The 20,595-nt window shown below is 46.4% G+C and overlaps 2 protein-coding genes, 1 long non-coding RNA gene and 1 other non-coding gene across 6 annotated transcripts in view; 3 read left to right on the top strand and 1 right to left on the bottom strand.

Moving 5' to 3' along the window:
• The window catches only part of sacm1la (SAC1 like phosphatidylinositide phosphatase a), an 11,185-nt gene extending 820 nt beyond the window's left edge, over positions 1-10,365 (bottom strand). The window contains exons 1-20 of the mRNA XM_068599126.1: positions 10,228-10,365; positions 8,806-8,903; positions 7,996-8,070; positions 7,779-7,906; positions 5,569-5,718; positions 4,938-4,997; positions 4,830-4,863; positions 4,628-4,729; positions 4,461-4,546; positions 4,250-4,336; positions 4,108-4,176; positions 3,934-4,013; positions 3,562-3,660; positions 3,348-3,486; positions 3,161-3,230; positions 2,980-3,052; positions 2,808-2,901; positions 2,403-2,495; positions 2,266-2,323; positions 1-2,116 (exon numbers count right to left, since the gene is read on the bottom strand). The exon at positions 1-2,116 is cut by the window's left edge and continues 820 nt beyond it. Of these exons, the coding sequence (XP_068455227.1) occupies positions 1,980-2,116; positions 2,266-2,323; positions 2,403-2,495; positions 2,808-2,901; positions 2,980-3,052; positions 3,161-3,230; positions 3,348-3,486; positions 3,562-3,660; positions 3,934-4,013; positions 4,108-4,176; positions 4,250-4,336; positions 4,461-4,546; positions 4,628-4,729; positions 4,830-4,863; positions 4,938-4,997; positions 5,569-5,718; positions 7,779-7,906; positions 7,996-8,070; positions 8,806-8,903; positions 10,228-10,256 (1,761 nt within the window). The 5' untranslated portion in view covers positions 10,257-10,365 and the 3' untranslated portion in view covers positions 1-1,979. The remainder of the gene's footprint in view (positions 2,117-2,265; positions 2,324-2,402; positions 2,496-2,807; positions 2,902-2,979; positions 3,053-3,160; positions 3,231-3,347; positions 3,487-3,561; positions 3,661-3,933; positions 4,014-4,107; positions 4,177-4,249; positions 4,337-4,460; positions 4,547-4,627; positions 4,730-4,829; positions 4,864-4,937; positions 4,998-5,568; positions 5,719-7,778; positions 7,907-7,995; positions 8,071-8,805; positions 8,904-10,227) is intronic.
• A 444-nt stretch (positions 10,366-10,809) lies between these two features.
• LOC137801737 (uncharacterized) lies at positions 10,810-13,380 on the top strand. The gene is made up of 6 exons (XR_011079906.1): positions 10,810-11,262; positions 11,437-11,528; positions 11,920-11,987; positions 12,173-12,211; positions 12,707-12,803; positions 13,052-13,380. It is a non-coding gene; the product is annotated as an uncharacterized lncRNA (long non-coding RNA).
• LOC137801757 (small nucleolar RNA SNORD52) lies at positions 12,246-12,314 on the top strand. Its single transcript, XR_011079911.1, has one exon. It is a non-coding gene; the product is annotated as a small nucleolar RNA SNORD52 (small nucleolar RNA).
• Positions 13,381-13,891: 511 nt separating the features above from the next.
• On the top strand, positions 13,892-18,256 carry cunh6orf47 (chromosome unknown C6orf47 homolog). Of its 3 annotated transcripts, XM_068599164.1 has the most exons (4): positions 13,892-14,101; positions 14,321-14,409; positions 14,509-15,491; positions 16,724-18,256. In XM_068599164.1, exon 3 carries the CDS (start codon positions 14,630-14,632, stop codon positions 15,488-15,490), a length of 861 nt encoding a protein of 286 aa, XP_068455265.1. In that variant the 5' UTR covers positions 13,892-14,101; positions 14,321-14,409; positions 14,509-14,629; the 3' UTR covers position 15,491; positions 16,724-18,256. The 3 variants fall into 3 exon arrangements, with proteins under 3 accessions (XP_068455265.1, XP_068455263.1, XP_068455266.1); XM_068599162.1 differs by having other exon boundaries at positions 14,321-15,491; XM_068599165.1 differs by lacking the exon at positions 16,724-18,256 and adding an exon at positions 16,295-16,715 and having other exon boundaries at positions 14,321-15,491.
• The last annotated feature ends 2,339 nt before the right edge of the window (positions 18,257-20,595 follow it).

The following is a 20,595-nucleotide window of genomic DNA, read 5'->3' as shown; positions in this document are numbered from 1 at the left end:
CCACTAGTAGTTCTGATGTGATCCATGAGGTCATGCTCACACTGAACACATCCTGCACGGTGAATAACACACAGGAAGGAGACGACCGGCCAGCAGACTTCTACACAAAACTATTGTAGGCTCCATCTTTCATTGACATCCAAGTGTCAAAGCCAGATCATGTCTCGAGACAGCGGATGACTGGATCAATGAGTTGTTGCTCTCTGCCAGCAATGGACTCCTGTGGAGCAGCACAGAGCCCCTGAGAGGAGACTGAACCAGAGCACGGTAAGCTGTGGAGCCTTCCTGGTTACTAATGCGTCTCTAGGTCTGAGATCCAAGTTAGTAATCCTCTGGAGACAAAGCGCTTGGACTTCACTTCAACACAAGTATCTGATATTGTCAAGACACAGTAACACACAAGAAGACTTGCAATATAAAGATATCTAATGGTGGTCAGAAAGGTAACTTTGCGTCGGCCATGTTTCTTTTTCACGAGAGGAATGACGACGCCCACATGGACTCCATGAAACGCAGACACCTGTTCCCTCAACATGACGAGAAACGGAGGCTCTGATGAGCCAACACTGAACAACATCCCATATCTCCAGCTCACATTACAATGTCAAATGCTTGCATGCTGAGATGAACAGAGAGTGTATGGAAAAATTGCTACAGTCTAATTGTTGGGACAAACAAATGAACCTCGTGCCTTCGATTAGCCGCTCACACTTAGGATTTGTTAGGAGACTCTAAAAAGGTCTGCCGGTGAGTTCCCCTGCATGAGAAAACAGGACTGCTCTCCTCCCCTAGAGAAGAGGAAAGACACATCCTCTTCCAGCCTGCTGGGCTCCTTGTTGGCCGTGTGTCTCCTTCAGCACAGGAACAGACCGGTTTCAACCTCTCAACTAATGGAAGAACACATTTCACTGCTCGCCAAAGAGCCAAATCCTCTTGGACACCAGCCCAGTTATCTTGAGAGAAAGACCTATTGTTCACTCGGTTCATACACATTTTAAATGTTAGTTTGTTACATTCAAACATTCACATGTCTATTCACATGTCTACATCATATAGGTTTCAATACATTGGCTGATTCGGTGCCGCGTCTTTGTTATGTTATTTGACAAATAAACCATCGGTTTGGGATGAATATCATGAGGTTGAGTATCTTTCAAGTTGCCCTTGTTCATCACTGTGTATTACTAATGGATCAGATGCCTCTGTGTAATGTGAACGGGCTCATCTGTGCTGATAAACGCAGAATGATCTCCATCTCTGAACAACTACACAGCTTTGTGTGTCCTTCAGCTCATTGTTTTGGTTTCAGCAGCTCAGATATCTCTGTGTGCACTGCCGACCCGACGAGTGTTCACCAGCGACACGTCAACAGCGCCACGTCACGTCACGTCACCAGCGCCACGTCACCAGCGCCACGTCACCAGCGCCACGTCACCAGCGCCACGTCACCAGCTCCGCCCGCCACGGCTTCAACAAGCTCTCCTAAAGACAAACTGCCCAGCACCTCCTGCACGCTGAGGGCTTCACTCCACCTGTTAGGGCGGGACATCTTACAAACTAGCATTGCTGTTGGTCTGAATAGTTTGGTGACATCATGACACAAATATGGAATAAGAAAATGAGCAGTAGTGTTATAAATTGATTTTTTAAGGAAACTAAAGAACATTGGAACAGTAAAATAAAGTGCCATCACAAAGCTTCTGCATGATAACACAACACCAATAAAACCAGAAAAAAAACCTGATAAACCAGAAGAAGCAACCTCAAGATAGAGAATGTAGACATAAACCATGTGACGGTGTGCACACACACTGAAGGAGGGCCAAGGTGCTGAGACACACAGAGACAAGGAGTGGAGAGTCGCATGGAGGCAGTCAGGCCTGGAGAAGAAGACTACGAGGTATCTGGGTCCAGATACTCATCTCACACACTCACTTACACACTCTCTCACACACACACACACACACACACACACACACTCAGTCCAGCTTCTCCTTGTGAACCAGTTTGGGGGCGTCCACAAAGTCCTGGCCGTTGAAGAGGATGATGGTGGCTGTGATGGCGCTAGCAGCCCCCCAGAACAGCACGTAGGCCAGCGTCTCGGTCCACGTGTCCCCTGCAAGACAAAGTATTCTGGAGGTCAGACCCACGAGGAGTGTCTCCTGAAGAGCTGCTCCCTTTGAAAGATTGTCCACTGGGCAAAAACTAAAAGGCAGTTTTCATTGCTTTGTTTGTCAAAGCCTCGGGGAGCAGAGGAGAACCCACCGGCCATGAGAAGACACACGATGCACATGGAGAAGGCCACCAGCATGATGATGGGCAGCTGCAAGAAGAGCAGAATCCAAAAGTTACACTGAGTCACATGAAGCGCTGCTGCCGAGGGCCAACACAAGTGGACTGACCGTGAGGAACTTCCAGTCCTTTTGCACGCGGAGAGGAGTGGGCCCCTCGGACTCGTCCACAGCAAAGTTACCCAGGAACAGGTCAATGGAGTCCTGAGAGCAGCACGTGGACCAACGGTTACACAGAACAGCTGAAGGGGCTAACGCTGGCTATGTATGCATTATAGTGTGTCGATTATAGCACTCGTGTATTATGTGGATTCACTTTCAGCGAGACCATGAAACATTTAACTAAAGATTCTGCTATACGGACATGAACTATTAAACTGTGTGTATTAATACAAACAATATGTGTTTCTCTCCACAGACACGTTCCATGCAGCTTCGTGTTAGTTTAGTCTCCTGAATATCAAAAATCGAGTTTCCCACTGATGTCAATGATGATGCGTCCACAACACAGCACACCTGTCTGAACCCATCAGAGAAGTTGTTTTTGTAGTAGCGGATCATTGAGTTCCAGCCGTCCATCAGCAGCCCCCACCTGGTCCTCTTGCCCGTCCTGAAGGGAGATCAGGTTTGGTAAAGTACTGCAGGGCGTCTCCAGGACACAACAACACCTTCATGTACCGTACTGCACCTTGTGAAGTCCGTTTTCAAGGCTCCAGTTCCAGCGTACTGCACAGCGCATGCGTTGGCATTGTCGGCCCATGCTGGTTAGAGCACACACACACACACACACACACAGAGCAGTGAGGCTACACACACACAGCAGTAAGGCTACACACACTAACAACAGTCGAGCATACAGAGGACATTACCGTTCTTGTAGATCTTTTCAAACTCCAGCTGCTCTTCAACCCGCTGACCCACATTCAGAACCCCCATCCTCTGAGCACACAGGCACAAGAGCAAGAAGAAGACTCATGGTAAATTCAAAAAGCCTTTCCGAAACAACATGACATGAATGTAACATGAAATGTACTGAGCAGTAGTGAGCTGCAACACCTGAAGCTGAGACTGAAGGGAGCGCCGGGCCAGCAGGCTCTGGATGACGTTGGTCCGGTCCAGGCAGTCCATGCAGTTACTGCGGAAGAGTCCTCTCTGCTGGGCCACCGCCTTCCCCTCTGGGTTCACCATGAAGTAACTACACACAGAGACACGCTGGAACACTCCTGCACAGTGAACAACCACAGAGACATGCAGGCGCAGGGGAACTCACCTGTACTGGTCTTGTGTCTCAGCAACATCATCCACTAAGATCTGGAGACGGTCCCACCTCATGTGGCTGCACTCTTTGTGGAAGTCAAAGGCGATGTAACTGAGGACAGAGCACACGATTCAATTCACTTCATTTTGTATAGTCCAAAATCACAAATACAAATGTTTCTCAGAGGCTTTACATCAGGGGTAGTAAAGCAATCATGTGTGTACACACACACACACACACACACACACACACACACACACACACACACACGCACACACGCACACACACACACACACACACACACACACACACACCTGAGTAACGTGAGTGAGGTGGTATTGGACCATGTACTCAGTGAGCGTCATAAAGGCTTGAGGGACTTACTTGAGCAGATTATTGTTCATGCCAGACACCATCTTGGCAAAGGCCTGCTCCAGTGGCTTCTCTGAGCCCTTCTGGTTCACCTGGAAGAAACCAGAAGACACCCATTGGTCTCAGAACAACTTGCTGATCTTTCCTTTTTAAAGGAAGAAGGTAAAGATTGATGAGGGTCCTCACCAGGTTCAGAATAGTTTGCTTCCCATAGATGAGGAACTGAGAGTCAAAATGCCTCTGGAAACCATCCATCTACACATGTTGAAATGGTTAGCATGTTCACACCTCAGCATGACAAAGCACACAGACACAGAGAGGCTCTTACGTGATTGGTGGTTTTGTTGATGACGGGTTTAGGTTTGTACTTGAGGTTGGGCCTCTGGCTCCAGTAAAAGGGGATGGAGCCTCGGGTCTGGGGGAAGAAAGAGAAATCATTTCTTAAACTTGAAGAAAATGTTGCCCAGAAGGACGTAGGAAAAGCCAGGTACCAATGAGCCATATTCAAACATTTAAAAGCAGGACCGGCTCACACTCGCCTGTATAAAAGAAGCTTTGGCTCCCTCATACAGAACGATCTGCTCAGTCTCCACAAAGTTGGCAGCGTGGCCTTCAGAGTCGATGCCTGCAGGCAGCAGGACAGAGAGCACAGGTGAGCAGCTGGCAGGGAGACCTTCAACACAGAGTCTTTCCACAGAGGGTTTACCTCGAACGTAGTATCTGACGCCGGCCCGGAAGCAGCTTCTCCTGGATATGAGGATCCACTCAAAGATCTTTCCGTTGATGCGGCATGGTTTCATTACGATGACTGCACAGCAGGGTCAAGGAAACGCGTTGCTCAGGAGCTGCTCTCATCAGGAGACGCCCCGTGACACAGCACCACACACCAGATTCAATAAAAAGGATACATCCATGGACAACAGGAAGCGCAAACTTATGAAGCTGCGGGAAACAGTGACAGTTATTGTGATGAAAGAAGGAGAAGAACATCAATGGTCAACAGTCACATGTGTTACCTCTGGTTGTGCAGCCAGCTCTCTCAAGAGGTTCCCATTCCACACAAACCTCTGATCCGCCTGCAACACAACAAACACCACATCAACACATTCCTCAGCAGCCACAGCACCAAAGGCAGGCCTCTTCCCCAGGAGAGACACAGAGTGTACAGAAAACACAGCACTGCTAATGGGAATAGCCCTCTGAATCACAATCCCTCCCATACACCAGTCCTTTTCATATTGTCACATATCTGTGGAAGAAACATGCACAGAAAACTCCCCTGCATTATGATCTGGAACAAACCCTTTCTAAACCACAAAGAGCTACGTTGTTCTGATTGTAAACACATGAAAAGGTGAACAGTCCTTCATGCTGAGGAAGAACAGTAAATATAGCAAACTGTCAATGAACTAAGTCTCACTAGCAAAGCCCGGGATCCAACCGCCAATGCTCTGATTGAAGGCAGACCCTGCTCTGTCACTAGTGTGTGTGTGTTCATGCCCATGAAGGAACAACAGCGAGGCGCATTGATGACAGTCACAAAGTCAGACGTGCTCGAGCACAACCACAAACCTTCAGCCCCACTGCAGTGAAACCGTCTTTACCAGAAATAAAAGCGTGTGAAACTCTACGGGTGGGATGTCTCACCCTCTCCAGCAGACTCATCTCCTGGAAGTCCGGACTGGTGTTGGCCAGCCGCTGCAGGGTGTGTGTCAGGTCGTAGTCCGTGCAGAAGTAGAAGCCGTCTGTCATCAGCACGTTGTTGATCATGGACAGGAACGTCTTATTCTCCTGGGACTACAGGCAGAAAGAACACAGACTTTTAGACCTTTGCAGAGAGGTCCATACTCATGTCCTACTGTGCTGTGTGACGATGCAGCGACCTCCTTCTCCCCCCGGTGTCGGCCACACTAAGACACCGGCGCTCTCTAGCCCCACATGGAGGTGAAGCGCTCCCTCCCTGCAGGGTAACATGAAGCCTATTCTGCTGTGCCGAGCACGAGTGATCAGTGGGATGGACTGCTCTCATGGTTTCAAAAGGTGCTCACTGCTCCAGCAGATGAAGACGGATGACTCCTGGTGCTGCTTCATGGTGTCATGAACACAGACTGCATGGGCCAAACCCACTCTCAGATCACAGTAAGTCTTTGATGAGCACGAACCACAGAAACACCAGCAGGTCCCTTCCTGCTATCCATGAGGAGCTCACTCACATTTGGAATCACCTTAAACCTTTTTATCTCTAACTACATACAACACCAGTCGGCTTCAGCCTTTTAGCATGGCCTCGTGCACGCAGCCGTCATGTGACCACAGCAGTGTGACACAATGCTCCTTTCACGGGTGTCGGATCAGCTGACCAAGAAGACAGAGGTCAAACAATGACAAAGTCATTTTCATTACCTCTCAAATCAAGGACCCATTGTGTCAAAATGAATAAGAATGAGTAAAGCTGCATCATCATCATCATCATCACGTGAACCGCATGACAACAGTCACTTGGGGACGGGGAGGTGCTGCTGCTCCATCATTCTGTCTTCTGGAGAGGAATCCAACAGGGCTGATGGGATGTGTCTGCTCAGCCAGACTGACGATACACCTCCACCATCCCCTGCTTTCCTCACTATAGATCATTATACTGACAACCTGCAGCCCAGTATGAGCTGGTTTACCATGAAGCACATCCTTCCTCTTTCCATTAGAAGACCAGGAACAGATGAATAATGCACGGACACGAGAGTGAGACGGATCCTGCAACATGAGCTCCCACTCAGAGAGACACACACCAGTGGGCCTCATTGCACAGAGGGCGGTGGTGTACTGGGCCTTCGGACAGAACCAGTACAACCATTCCAGCCCTACTGGCAAGTCACTTTCAGAAATGACATCATTTGACAATTCAGGTTCCATTTTGACTGCTAATAATAAAACAAACATCAAAGACCAAAGTTTGTCCATCGAGCACATCGGAGCAGATGAATCGATGAACAACTGACAGCAGGACACGAGGAGGAGTTGAGAAAGACGCCCTGTGTGTAGCATGTCATGGTGCGTTAACTTTACCTGAACAATGCAGTGTTGCGTTTGAAGAGACAATGCTAGCAAAGTGGCAAAGACATATGGTGGCCAGTATTGAGCCCGTGTTTTGGGCTTCCCTTCATGGTGCAGGACTCCAGCTTCCCATTCAATATGATCCAACTCTCTCAACAGCACACATTTAAGTCATTGCTGCTAATCAGAGTTGACAAAGTGTGAACATTGCATGTAAAACAAGGTAGCAAGCACCTGAACTTCATCTGCTGAAGCACACATGCTCACCAATTTACCCCCAGTCATCGGTTTAAATATGTAATGTCCCCCACCTGCATGTGCTACCATGTGATGCTGAACTGATGTCTGACCCCCCCACAGTGCAGAGAGGAGTATCAAATAACATTGTTGCTTATTTAATCAGAAATATTCCATCCTGCTGAGAAATATTCAAGAGTTTGAAACCAGGCTCTCAGGATAAAATACATACCAAGATGTTGTGAAACACATGTCAGCCAGTCAGAGGAGCTTCATTTGATCGTGTCCAGTCCAGAGAGTTTGGACTTGAACAGAGCAGCCTTCGTGAGGTCAGCTGGGACCATGTTCAAATATATGCTGTGTTTCTCTCCCGACAGAGCTAGGACACTCAAAGTTGTTTTTAAAGTAACAATGACGCCAGGTTGGACTAAAACAACATGCCTGCATGGAAATGGATCAAATCCAGCACCAACATTAAAACAAAGGTGAATCTGCAGCTCATTTATAAGTGGTGCATCTTCGAAAGAATCATTGTCTTTTGCAGCTTTTGAGAGAATAGTCTTGCTGACCTGAATCTCCGAGAGATGCAGCACAGTCTTCTTATAGGAGATCACATCAAAATCCACCGCCTTCCACACAGCGTGGCCCAGGAGGCTGCCCACATTCCTCTTCCTGGTGATGACTATCAGGTACATCCCTGTGTGGAGGAAGTGGGCAGTCACAGCTGTTTTACTGCACAGGCTTCAAAGACGTGCTCAACAAAGCGCTGACAGCACCGCGACCTACCTGCTACCAGGCGGACGGTTCCCATGATGCCACAGATGGGTCTGGTGACTGCTGAGGGGGGGACGTCTTTCTTACCTGTGGAAGCACCACGGGGTTCAGTTACATGCTTCATAAGAGGACTTTCTATTTCATCTGTATTCTCTACTTCCTGCTTATGGGATAACAATATAAGTATGTTTAACAATAGTCCAAATCCTAACTGCCATATATTCATTTGCAGAATTTTAACCGTTTCAATGCCATTTTGGTAAAATCATGTTTCATGAAAGAAAAGACAGAAAATTCACTTTGGCTTTTAATTGAGCTTCATTTATTCTAAATGCTCCCTCTGGTGTTTCCTCACTGTATATTGAGAATATTTGTGCTGGCGTTTACACATGTTCATATAGAAAATAGCATGTACGAGCAGAATAGGGCTCAGTCTGGTGGAAAATAGGAACTACATTATTAAAGCCAGGGGTATCCAAAGACACATAATATTATGTTATCACATAACATGATTTTATACCACGATGTATTATAGGAGCTGATGTTGAAGCCAAAATGTATATAATATGCATAAACACAAAATGAAACATGTCAAGTCTAAAAGTCCCTCGTGAGGCTAAGAGAGGTTTGAATATGGATTTTATAAATCTAGCATCAAGCTTCATCAGACTAGATGTAAGGTACGTGTCATGATATGTTTTAGAGAATAAATCGATATGCAGCCAATACATGTGGAGGGTGAAAGCAAAGCTTAAAGCTGAGGGTTCAGAGGGTGAGAGGTGGGACACCAGAGGGAAGCGCTGTGTCTCATTGAACTTCTACCTGTGAGGGTCATTTCATTTGAGACCCTGTCAATGGCCAGCACAGCGTCAGCGCCCTCATCGCAGGCCTCGATGAAGAACTTCTCTGGGGTCGTGTGCCTGGGGAGAAGAAGAGTGACAGTAGCAACGTGATCGTGTTGATTCAGGTTCACCGAGCGTCACAACATGCGAGAGAAAAGGCTTTGGTATCATTTCTCTCGGTCAAAAGTAGGTTTCTTTATTGTTACACATTTACAACTTTTTTTTCTGTTCCAAACTTAATTTGTCTTAATAAATTCAATCAATTTACATTTCCACAGCAGAGATTTCATTTGTAAAATGTAAGACCCATATTATCATAGTCTTTTACATACGACAGGATATAATGACAGTTTGAGTAAATATGTTTTCAATGAATTTAACTGCAGCTTTAAATGGAGCAGAGGTCATTGCAGTGAGCCAGCTCTAAGTCACTGCAGCATAAGAATGTGAGTGAACGCTGTAGTGACTAACACTACAAACAGCCCATTGTTGCCTCCACGCCTCCAGCAGCACTGTATGAGGGACCACTCCCAACTGGTAGCAACAACTTACACACACTGAGTTATCCAGCAGGGAATGTCCTGATGCTGCTGTTGGTACTGGGATTGATTTTAAAGCTGCACCGTCATGTAATCATTCACAAAGGGTCATTGTTGTACTGGAGACCCTCTTAAAGGTGAGGTAAGAAACGCAAACAGATGAAGCTAAATGCTGAGGTCATGAGCCTGTATTTCATCACAACAATACATGAGATGTTCTGCATGTTGGATCTAAATACTGTTTAAAGCACACCATGCCAGGGTGTGTCAGGTGTAATGCAAGGCCCTTTCAACGGAACATATATTGGCGCTTACAGTGAGTCTTACAGAGTCACAGTGAGAGTTACAGTGTCTCTGATGGAAGTGTGACAGCAGCAGGAACAGAGTCTGGACAAGAACAGGAACAAAGTCGGATCCTGGACCTGAACAGAGTCTAGACAGGAACAGAGTCTAGTCCTGGAGAGGATCAGAGACAAATCCAGGGCGGTAGTTTGAGTACAGAGAGCTCTTTAGCTGACTGAGTCACGTGAGAGAATAAAGAACGTCACGTTGACACCCCTGAATTAAAATGTCTACATGTCTTGATTTCCGATGAGCCACAAAGCCAGCAAGGTAACCCTGCGGCTCGCTGTGTGTCCAGTAACGAGCACAGACAGGAAGCAGGTTTTAGAAATATGCCAGTGTTTTCTTCTCCGAGTGGAGAGAAACTCCGGTTCCTGTCCGGCCCAGCTACTAACCTGACCCCGAACCCGGACATGACCGGACCAGCCGCTCACCAGCTCCCTCTTCCCCTCTGCGTGGTGTTTTATCCGAATTAGTGAAAGAAAGATTTAAAAACGATTCACTATATTATATGTACTTACAAATTATATCTCTCGTAGGCGGTCGCCATCTTCGCTCCGTCTACCTGACCTCAGTGTGACGTCAGCAACAGTGGGCGTGGCTTCTGTGTGTGTTGCCAGACGCAAGTTGTAAAACCCCCAGTCCGGCCAACCCAGAGAACCTGGCACCCACGAGAAGAGACGATGGGTGGTACTTGTAGTTCAATCACTGCAATACGCTACCCGACCTTTGCTTGTGGTACAATATTTACGAATGTTCAAAATTAGCCAATGAATAGCTTTGTCCTGCTTCAGTGTTGGACTTGAGTTACCCTGTTAAATAGGACCTCTACCAAAAATACAGCTGCTCAAATAGTTACAATTCCAGTTTACATCTTTAATTAATAATCAAAGACAGATAGCTTTAGTTTTTGTAGCGGCTCATATCAGTACATGTTATGTGTATGCCCTTCCGACCCTTTCTTCCAATTCCTATGAAATCAAATCCATGAGAAATTCACTTAGAGGAACGTCTCAAAACTTCAAATGAGACATGAGTTTACTTTATAAATACCCTAAAAGGATTTTATTTTTAATGTCCATAGTAATGATATAACATTTGTCATTGTGTCTTAAAGTTGTTCTTGCACTTTCCTCTTTCTTGAAATGTACATGTAATCCATGGTCAAAATTTGCACAACCAGGCATTATTGAGGACACCTAAAAGGCGCGCGGCGCTGTGAAGGACCCGTGTATATAAGACCCTGGCCGGACGCGGTTCAGCCTCTCTCAGGCGGCGCGCTGTGGAGTCGGTTGGTATCTCCAGTCACCTGGACTGCGCACACGTTTCAAGACCTGAAAGAAACAATGGAAGGTTAAGTGGTGCCCAGTAGGTCTTTTCCTAACGGGCTCTTTAGGCACGTGACCAGTTACCTTGCGGAAAAGTCAGAAGAGCAGCGCGCGCTGTGCCTCTCATGATGAGCACGTGGCACTGCGAGAAGCGCGAGGAGCCCTGCCATCGACCCGCGAGCTCTTCGTTCTTTATGCAGTCCGAGGAGCTCCAAGTAGATGAATACAGTGAGTCAGTGCCCCTGAACGTTACGATAAATGCACACTATGCCTATGTGATGATTCACTAGACTAGAGTCTCTGATTACACATGACGACCTTTCACAGTGCACTGAGCAGGCATGCGACTGGTTCTGTCTTTGCTCCGCCATGTGATGGTACTGATGTACATTTTCCTTGTAGCTCGTCAACACAGACGGAAAGGAGTCTCCTGACCGCTGAACAGCTGCGAGCACAACTTCTGAACGTTCAACTCTGGTGGATCCATGTTTCAGGTAATCCATAGGTGTCTGTGCTATAAGCCCATATTGTTGTAATAACGATGCATTACATCCTAATGGGGCTCCGAGCCGTTCCCTTATAGCGCTTGTGTCTGAGGTTGGTCGATGATGATTCAGTTATTTGGTTCTACTGATTTTCTATGAAGTCTACTCGCAGCGCACTGAGACACTCAGACAGGCGCAGCTTCTGTTGAACAGAACCACGTGACTTGATTTCCTCCTGGCCGGAGGCCCTGGGGTTGAGCGCCCTCTGCAGGGCTTAGCCAAGACTAGTACTCCAGAGGCTCTCCATGCCATTTCATTACTAAACTTGCAGTGTTTCATTTTTATCGTTTTTAACTGCTACAGATGTGTATTTAATAACTTCATAACTTTGGTTTTTCAGACTGACTGAAGATGGTTAGATCTCCTGACTGCTTGGTGAGGCAGTACTCTGGTCCCACCTTCAGGAAGGTGAGTAACAGGATGCCACTGAACGTTACGATAAATGCACACTATGCCTATGTGATGATTCACTAGACTAGAGTCTCTGATTACACATGACGACCTTTCACAGTGCACTGAGCAGGCATGCTACTGGTTCTCAGAACAAACTGACTGTGAACTGGTTCTGATGACGGTGTATGTGTGCTCCTTAGGTGTTAACCGTGGTGGGACTAGATGGAAACGCTCTCTTGGTAAGTCTGGGACACAATCTTCAGTTTTTATTTGTGGAATGATGATTTCATAGACTAGAGTCTCTGACAAAAGCATGAAGTTGTTTTCACAGTGCACTGACCACATGACCACACCACTGGTATGTTTTACCCCATTTACTGTAAGTCATGTAGACCTGGAACTGCTTGACATTGATCAACGCAGTCTTCATAGTTTTCTTTAGCTGGTTAATCATTACAACATCTCAGCTATTAAAGTGGACAGGTGGCCTTGACGTTTGTGTAGCATTTGATAGTAGTGACATGTATTCACTAGACACGTGGTTTGGCTCACTCGACCCACGAAATGTTCTTACACACTTTTGCTGCTACCTTATTGCAATAAAACTATTTTCTTTATAAACTACTTCATGACAACCGTGTAACTGCAGTAAAGGGGCTAAAACATTCGGCCAGGTGTGGTCCCTGAACGTGTCCTTGCTCTGCCATGTGTACTGATGTACATTTTCCTTGTAGCCTGTTAACACACTGACAGAAAGGAGTCTGCAAGACCGCTGAACAGCTGCCAGCACAACTTCTGAAAGTTCAACTGTGTGGTGGATCCATGTTTCAGGTAATCCATAGGTTTCTGTGCTATAAGCCCATATTGTTGTAATAACGATGCATTACATCCTAATGGGGCTCGGCACCGTTTTCCCATAGCACTTGTGTCTGAGTTTGGTCAATGATGATTCAGTTATTTGGTTCTACTGATTTTCTATGAAGTCTACTCGCAGCGCACTGAGACACTCAGACAGGCGCAGCTTCTGTTGATCTAATACAAGCCAAACACTGGGCTAACGGATATTTCTATGTTGTCAGGTACGACTGGAAGACATTCGGACACGAGGATTGCACCATGTTACTGCTGGGCTGGCGTCACAGGCTCGTCTTTAGGGTGAACTCTGACGTTTAAATGCTGAGACTTAACCCAAAGATGTAATGTCCCTTCACCGCTGCTGTGACTTGTATTGGAACCACCTAAATTATGAAAGGTGGGACAATACATAGTCTTCAAGAAAATAAGTGTTCCCTCATTTCATGTAGATAAACGCGCTCTTTATCCCACTCTTTCCTAAACTGTCAAATGGATTTAACTCTTGACATGCAAATTGCTTAAATATGTTTTGAATAAATTGTTGAAGACTGTCTTTGTTTGTTGTTTTTTAAGGGGGGTGTGTGTAGGGTGATTGCAATAAGTACACTCATTGACAGATGTACTACACTTATGGTGAATTTGCTTTTGGAGTTATTGGCACTGACTACGGCATTGCAACTTGTGACTTTTACATAGTAATGAAAGTGTTTGATGGTGATAAGCAGCTGAAGTATCTCCCTGATCCAGCTGCTAGAATAAACCCAGCAGCCAGTGTGTCTGGAGCTGACCTGTATGACGTATTCTAATGTCCCCTCACCTGGACTGTACAGACGTGTAATTGCATAAATGAGGGTTGTTCAGGTGAGACTCTCCACTTGTATGTTAAAAACTATAAAACGGGTTGAGACCGCGTCCAAGGTCCATACAAATCCGTACTGGTGGCTCTGGTAAAGCGTCGGCCTGGCCCACATTGATCACAAAGCTTACGCATGAACTTAGTTTCAAGCGGTAAAGTAAGTTTTATTTTGAAGGCCGACACCGAACCGGTAGTCCGCTTTGTTCCGTAGTTGTGTCGGTAGACGCGGCCCTGAGGCGCCGTACCGTGGTCTGGTTCGCGGTAGCTGTCGTCCGGTTTCCTGAAGCTCGGTCCAAGCGCACCAGAGAAACCCGTCCGCGTGCTCCCGACCCGCGTCCAGGAGGGAACAAGTTGTATATGCTAACCGAGAGGGCTCGCTTCCGGTCCGACGGACCAGCTCGAGCTAATGACGCTGAAGGTGAGCATTTATTTCCCTTATGGGCTACGACACGCCGACAAATACGATAATTACTTTAAAGTAAATGTGTTACTAAAGATCGAACCCGCCGTTAGCCGTCCTGCTGTAGCGAGGTGAGGTCACGAGCCCGCAGACGGACGTTAGGACGTAACTTTTGCTAACTCGTTGACGTGGTGTCGTAAAGAAGGGTTAGCTAAGGCTGCTCTGTTTTATTTGCAGGTGTGAAGACTGAAGCAAGTGTTTCGGGAGACTGAAAAGTTGAACAAGTTTGTCTAACGATGGCTTTAATTCTCGCGTCAGGAGCCGAGGTAAAGTCCAACTCACTGAGCTTTGAGGTTAAAGACATGTAGACCAGAAGCTTCATACGCTGCAAGGTTCAAGTCTCTGGACTGTTCAAACACCCACAGGTGTGTCTCTGACGTCACGTGGCCGAGTCGTTGAACACGTATTACAGCATTACAACTGAACTGGCAGTACATGCGTGTTGTTCCCGTGAGCTCCGAGCACTGAGCACATCCCAGAGGCAGCATGGCCGCCGCGGTGGGCCGCGCGTGGGGCTGGCTGCGCTCCCGGGGAAGCAGCGCCGCGTCAGAGGAAGCCTCAGCGGGCTCAGCCGGGGGCTGGACCTCCTGGATGTGGGCAGGATGGAGACGTTCAGGTGACCACAGTAGTCCAGCAGAGGAGTACTGGGAGGCGCAGGAGAAGCTCCAGCCCGTGGCAGCAGAAGTCCTCAGCGCTGGCAAGGAGGATGTTTCTCGATGGTGGAATAAATATCTCCCTACTTCTTATCTTTCGTGGCCAAGAAAAACAGAACCAAGTGACTTAAGACGAAGGAGACGTGAGGGTCGGAGTGGAGCTCTGCGTGACTGTGACGTTGATGGAGACTTTTCTGACTACGGGACGCCGCCTCCATCTCCTACGCCTTCCTCCGCTGAGCTGACATCTCCTTTCCGGATCTTTGTGCACAGCTTGAAGGTGGAAATCGTCCCGGAGCACTACGAGATCTGTTTCAACTTCCTCCGCCACCTGTTTGATCTGTTTGTCGTTGGCTTCCTTTGGACCGTGTCCCCCCCTGCCAAGCTGATCCTGGAGGTGCTGGGGGTCCAGGGCGCGCTGAGGCTGTGGTTCCACGGCATGGCCATGTTCTTTGTTTCCACAGTTGGAATGGCAGGTTTGCTCTGGTTGATCCAGGAGTATCTGCCTCAGTTTGCCTTGATCTATGGCATCATCCAGGCATTGGTGATCTCTGTCAGTGTTCGTCAGAGTGTGACGCTCGGCGTAGAGGAAGAAAAAGAAGACGGGGAGGGCGAGGAGAACGAAGACATGAAAGAGGCTGTGGAGCCTAAAGAACAGCTGGTGTCTGTGAAGGACAAGGTGAAGACGAGTTAAGGTGAGCCCCTCCATTCATCTGATGGGATATTTAGATTACACTTTATATTGAATACTCCCAACTATCAATATCAGTGTTAGACTCAAATATTAGTGGGATATATCTTTAACTCATGCAGATTCAATTTTCAAGTTGAAAAGTAGTTTAGAAAGTAGTTTAAATAGTTCCAGCTGGACCAACTACTTTCACCAATATCTATAATATAAACCAAACTAATATATATATCTCACCAGCACAGTACTTTTCCTTTTGAAAACATCAATCTGTTCTTTTTCTTCTGGGAGATGTTGAATGCAGGACTTTTACTAGTCTTTTATAGTGAACTGAGTTATTAGCTGTGTTATAGAATTATAGGCTGACACTCATAAGTTTGTTGATGCTTCAAGGGATGTGATTGGCACAAGTCATAATTCTATAAGTTATCTATGAATCCCCCGCTCAGTCTTTATGCAGCTGAGTGATTCTGGTTTCTCTAGTCCGATTATTAGCCAACAGAATGATACCGACACCCAAAAGGAGACTTACGGCTTTACAGGCTGGGATCAGCTGACATGGCACAGGGGCCTAATGTGTAACTGTGTTAGAGGAGCAGCTTGTCTCTCAGCCGGTATATGACAGTCACTCACACACAGTAAGGCCGTCATCATCTGTTTGGATTGTGTTACCACAGCAAAAGAAGTGTGACATTGTGTGAGTGCTGTGAAAGCAGCAGGAACCACAGAGAAGAAAGGACTCGTAGAGTTCTCTTGCCTTCAGGCCTCTGATCTCCCACGGCTTAACTGTTTATTTGTGTCTGTTCACAGAAAAATGAACCATCAGAAATGCTTATGTCAAGACAAGCGGACAGACCCTTCATTCGGGTTGTTTCAGTGAGCACCCTGAATGTCTGCTGTGTACAGATTTAAAGCCCTCTGAGGCTAATGTGTGATTTGGGGCTTTACTAAACACACTTAATTTAAATGGATGAGTCCCTCGGTAAACAGAAAGGAGCAGTCCAGTCAGAGCTGGAGCAGGAAGTGGTAACTCTTCAGGACATCTGACAGTATTATGTTATGAGCACATGTATATGGTCTCCTGCAGTTCACTGATGGTACAATATGACCTGTTTTGATGGGAGGGCAGCGTGTGGTGTTCCAGAAGTCCATTGTTACTGCTCCACCAGAGACCAGCACCATGCAGGAGCTCTGCTCTCCAGACCAGTGCTTACTGAGAGAGCCCTGTCTTTCCCACAGGCGCTGAGGAGGAGGCCAGTGGATCCTCAGTCCAGCTGTACGTGATGTCCTCCAGTGGGACGCCTTCACTGCACCTCTGTGTCTGACGGTCTCACTAAACACAAACTCATACACGATTACTTATGTCACTTTATGTTCACCACTATTGATCTGCCCTCAGTAAACATGGTAGTGTGATCCACATGAACATCCAGTCTAACAGAAAGTAAAGTACTCCTGAAACGATCAGCACTGAAAGGAGCCATGAATTTTTCATTCACTCTGTTGCTTTTTATTGTTACGTTGTCTTCTTTGTCCTGTGGGACTACTCTCATCATTTACCATGCCGCTGTTTCACTGAGGAGTCACTGCCTGTTGCATTGTGGGTCTGACGAACAGATTTGAACCCAAATTCACAACGTAAATGATCTGAAATTGTCGGAGAAAATCAACGCAAACAAAGTGGTGAAAGGAACACGAGGGGACTGGAAGAAGCTGTTTCAGATGGACCCTGAGCAGCCTCTGATTGGTCCAGGCTCTGCTCCCTCGGTGTGGAGGGCTTTCATCATGACGTCCACACTGAGGTAAACTGGACAGCTCTACCAGGTGGACTGCACATTCACCACAGACTGTTCTGTGTTGTGAGGCAGAGGCTCATGAATAAAAGTCTCCAGCTGGTCTTCCTCCTCCCGCTCCAGTGGTTCAGGCATGGATCCATGTGATGCCACTCGGTGGCGCCTCCAGCTGGCTCCAGTAGACCGCTTGAACCGTTGTTGAACTTCCACCAGCATTTCCCATGCTGAGGACTGAAACGCTGCACTGTATTTGGAATATTCTAGCACACCATGATCACCTGGTTTTCTCCAGTATTACACTCCCGGACCACAAGCTGCAGTACGTCTTTGTTCAGGCTGATCGTGCTGTAATGTTTCTGTGTTCCTTACGTCTCTCTTGTTGCGAAAAAGGCTAATGTTCCTTTTTACTGGAGCGGAGTTACCGCCCTGCAGACTCTCACTACTGAAGCCACGAGGTCTCTCTACTCCACTTCGGCCTCAACGTTTGTCACAAATAAAAATGTGTAATTTGAGACTGAGGACTAAATAAATGAAGTGCTGTGGTTGGTTCCATGTTCAGTTTATTTCTTTGAACAAGTGTCTATTTGCTGTTGAGGAAGTGTTTTAGCACTCTGATATATGAATATATCACTTTATACAACACAACCTCCTGAAGGCCATGGCCCGTCAGAGGAGGGGACACCAGCAGTTTTCTGCACAACAGTTTTTTAATTCATGTGTTTTCTCTGCTATGACATTGCTTGTTTTAAACTGAACTTTTCTCCACAAGTCTGCATATGTATGCTTTATCTTCCTTCCCTTGCTTAAGATAAGTTGTTTTTAGTGCACAATAGCATGTTTTGCATTCAACACTAATGTTGTATTAGCCTTTTGACTTAAGACATTCTCTATATAGCATGTGCCTCTAATCCATGTATTCAAGAAGCTGACCTGTATCATAATGTGGAAGCTGTCATTAAATACTCTCATTGAGATGCAACTGTGTGCACATGATGTATGACCAAGTTAGAATATAAATGTTCAAATCCCATCTTTATGAAAAGGCTAAACTGCTGCTAAAGAGTCATTTTCAGTGTACGAGCAGCAGAAGCCTCCACTATGTCGGAAATGTCAAATTGTCTTCTCATTGTAGTTTTCAAATTGGCAGACAACGTGTAACCTCCATCCATCCATTTTCAGTCGGGGTCGGGTCCCGGTGGCAGCAGGCCCAGCAGGCCGACACAGGCTTCCATCTCTCCCGCAACATTTCCCAGCTCATTCTGGGGACACGGAGGCGTTCCCAGGCCAGCCGGGAGATATAATCCCTCCAGCGTGTCCTGGTCTTCCTTGGCGCCCCTTACCAGTTGTACGTGCCTGGAAAACCTCTACAGCAGGGGTGTCAAACATACGGCCCGCCAGGGGGTCCAGTCCAACAGAAGAAGAAAAAAATTAAAATGTATATATATATATATTTAGACCAAAATTAGTAGAGCTGGGATTCAAACCTCTGATCCTCTGCTTATAAGACGGACATGCAAACCATTGATCCACAGTCACAATTGATGTGAGCACTGATATTATTGTGTTAGAAGTCGTTAAACATGGATCGTGTCATGAAAGTAGCATCACAAACGTGTCACAAAGCGAGGGAATCTGCAGAGGAGAGCAGGCAGATAAACAGGACAGATGTTTGAATTTTTGGTCTTTATGTTTCTAGGTAATTGTTGAAAGACCTTAAAATAGAGTTTATCATCTAAAAACCTTCACCGATGATTTAAACATAGAGAAACATTGTCGTTAATTATGCGTTATGCTGTGATTGTTCTGTTCTGGCCCACTTGAGATCAAAATGGGCAGCATGTGGCCCCTTCTCTAAATTGAGTTTGACACCGCTGCTCTACTGAGAGGCGTCCAGGAGGCATCCTGATGAGATGCTGAACCACCTCAGCTGACTCCTTTTGACATAGAGTAGCGTGTAACCTAAACATGGAAATTAAATTGCAAACTTCACTTTTGAATTCAGGGCTGGATAGATAGATAGATTAGGTGATGGAAAGTTATCTGCAACTATTTTGATAATGGATTACTAAATGAAATGGATCAGCTTTTCAGTAGAAGCAACACAAAGAATAGTGAGTGCTCGCTTAAAAGAGAACAGTAACTGGTGCTAGCTTAAACTAGCACTCACTGTTTACCTTTAAGCTAGCACTGCTCACTGTTGTCCTATAAGCTAGCACTTACTGTTTACCTTTAAGCTAGCACTCACTGTTGTCCTTTAAGCTAGCACTGCTCACTGTTCACCTTTAAGCTAGCTCACTGTTCACCTTTAAGCTAGCACTCACTGTTCACCTTCAAGCTAGCACTGCTCACTGTTCACCTTTAAGCTAGCACTCACTGTTCACCTTTAAGCTAGCACTCACTGTTCTCCTTTAAGCTAGCACTCACTGTTCACCTTTAAGCTAGCACTCACTGTTCTTTAAGCTAGCACCACTCACTGTTCACCTTCAAGCTAGCACTGCTCACTGTTCACCTTTAAGCTAGCACTCACTGTTCACCTTTAAGCTAGCACTCACTGTTCACCTTTAAGCTAGCTCACTGTTCACCTTTAAGCTAGCACTCACTGTTCACCTTCAAGCTAGCACTGCTCACTGTTCACCTTTAAGCTAGCACTCACTGTTCACCTTTAAGCTAGCACTCACTGTTCTCCTTTAAGCTAGCACTCACTGTTCACCTTTAAGCTAGCACTCACTGTTCTTTAAGCTAGCACCACTCACTGTTCACCTTCAAGCTAGCACTGCTCACTGTTCACCTTTAAGCTAGCACTCACTGTTCACCTTTAAGCTAGCACTCACTGTTCACCTTTAAGCTAGCACTCACTGTTCACCTTTAAGCTAGCACTCACTGTTCTCCTTTAAGCTAGCACTCACTGTTCTCCTTTAAGCTAGCACTCACTGTTCACCTTTAAGCTAGCACTCACTGTTCTTCTTTAAGCTAGCACCACTCACTGTTCACCTTCAAGCTAGCACTCAGTGTTCACCTTTAAGCTAGCACTCACTGTTCACCTTTAAGCTAGCACTCACTGTTCACCTTCAAGCTAGCACTGCTCACTGTTCACCTTCAAGCTAGCACTCAGTGTTCACCTTTAAGCTAGCACTCACTGTTCACCTTTAAGCTAGCACCACTCCCTGTTCACCTTCAAGCTAGCACTGCTCACTGTTCACCTTCAAGCTAGCACTCACTGTTCACCTTCAAGCTAGCACTGCTCACTGTTCACCTTCAAGCTAGCACCAATTAATTTCTCCTTGGAGATTAATAAAGTACTTTTCATTCATTCATTAC

The sequence above is a fragment of the Clinocottus analis genome, unplaced genomic scaffold, assembly GCF_023055335.1.
Source record: "Clinocottus analis isolate CAN_PGR_092001 unplaced genomic scaffold, fCliAna1.0.p SCAF_43, whole genome shotgun sequence".
In the NCBI taxonomy this organism is placed as follows: domain Eukaryota; kingdom Metazoa; phylum Chordata; class Actinopteri; order Perciformes; family Cottidae; genus Clinocottus; species Clinocottus analis.
Note: the sequence above shows the minus strand (reverse complement) of the source record. Positions and strands in the feature narration are given on the sequence as shown.

Excerpts from the sequence above, each read along its gene's own strand:
- cunh6orf47 (XM_068599164.1), top strand. The coding sequence starts at position 14,630 with ATGGCCGCCGCGGTGGGCCGCGCGTGGGGCTGGCTGCGCTCCCGGGGA.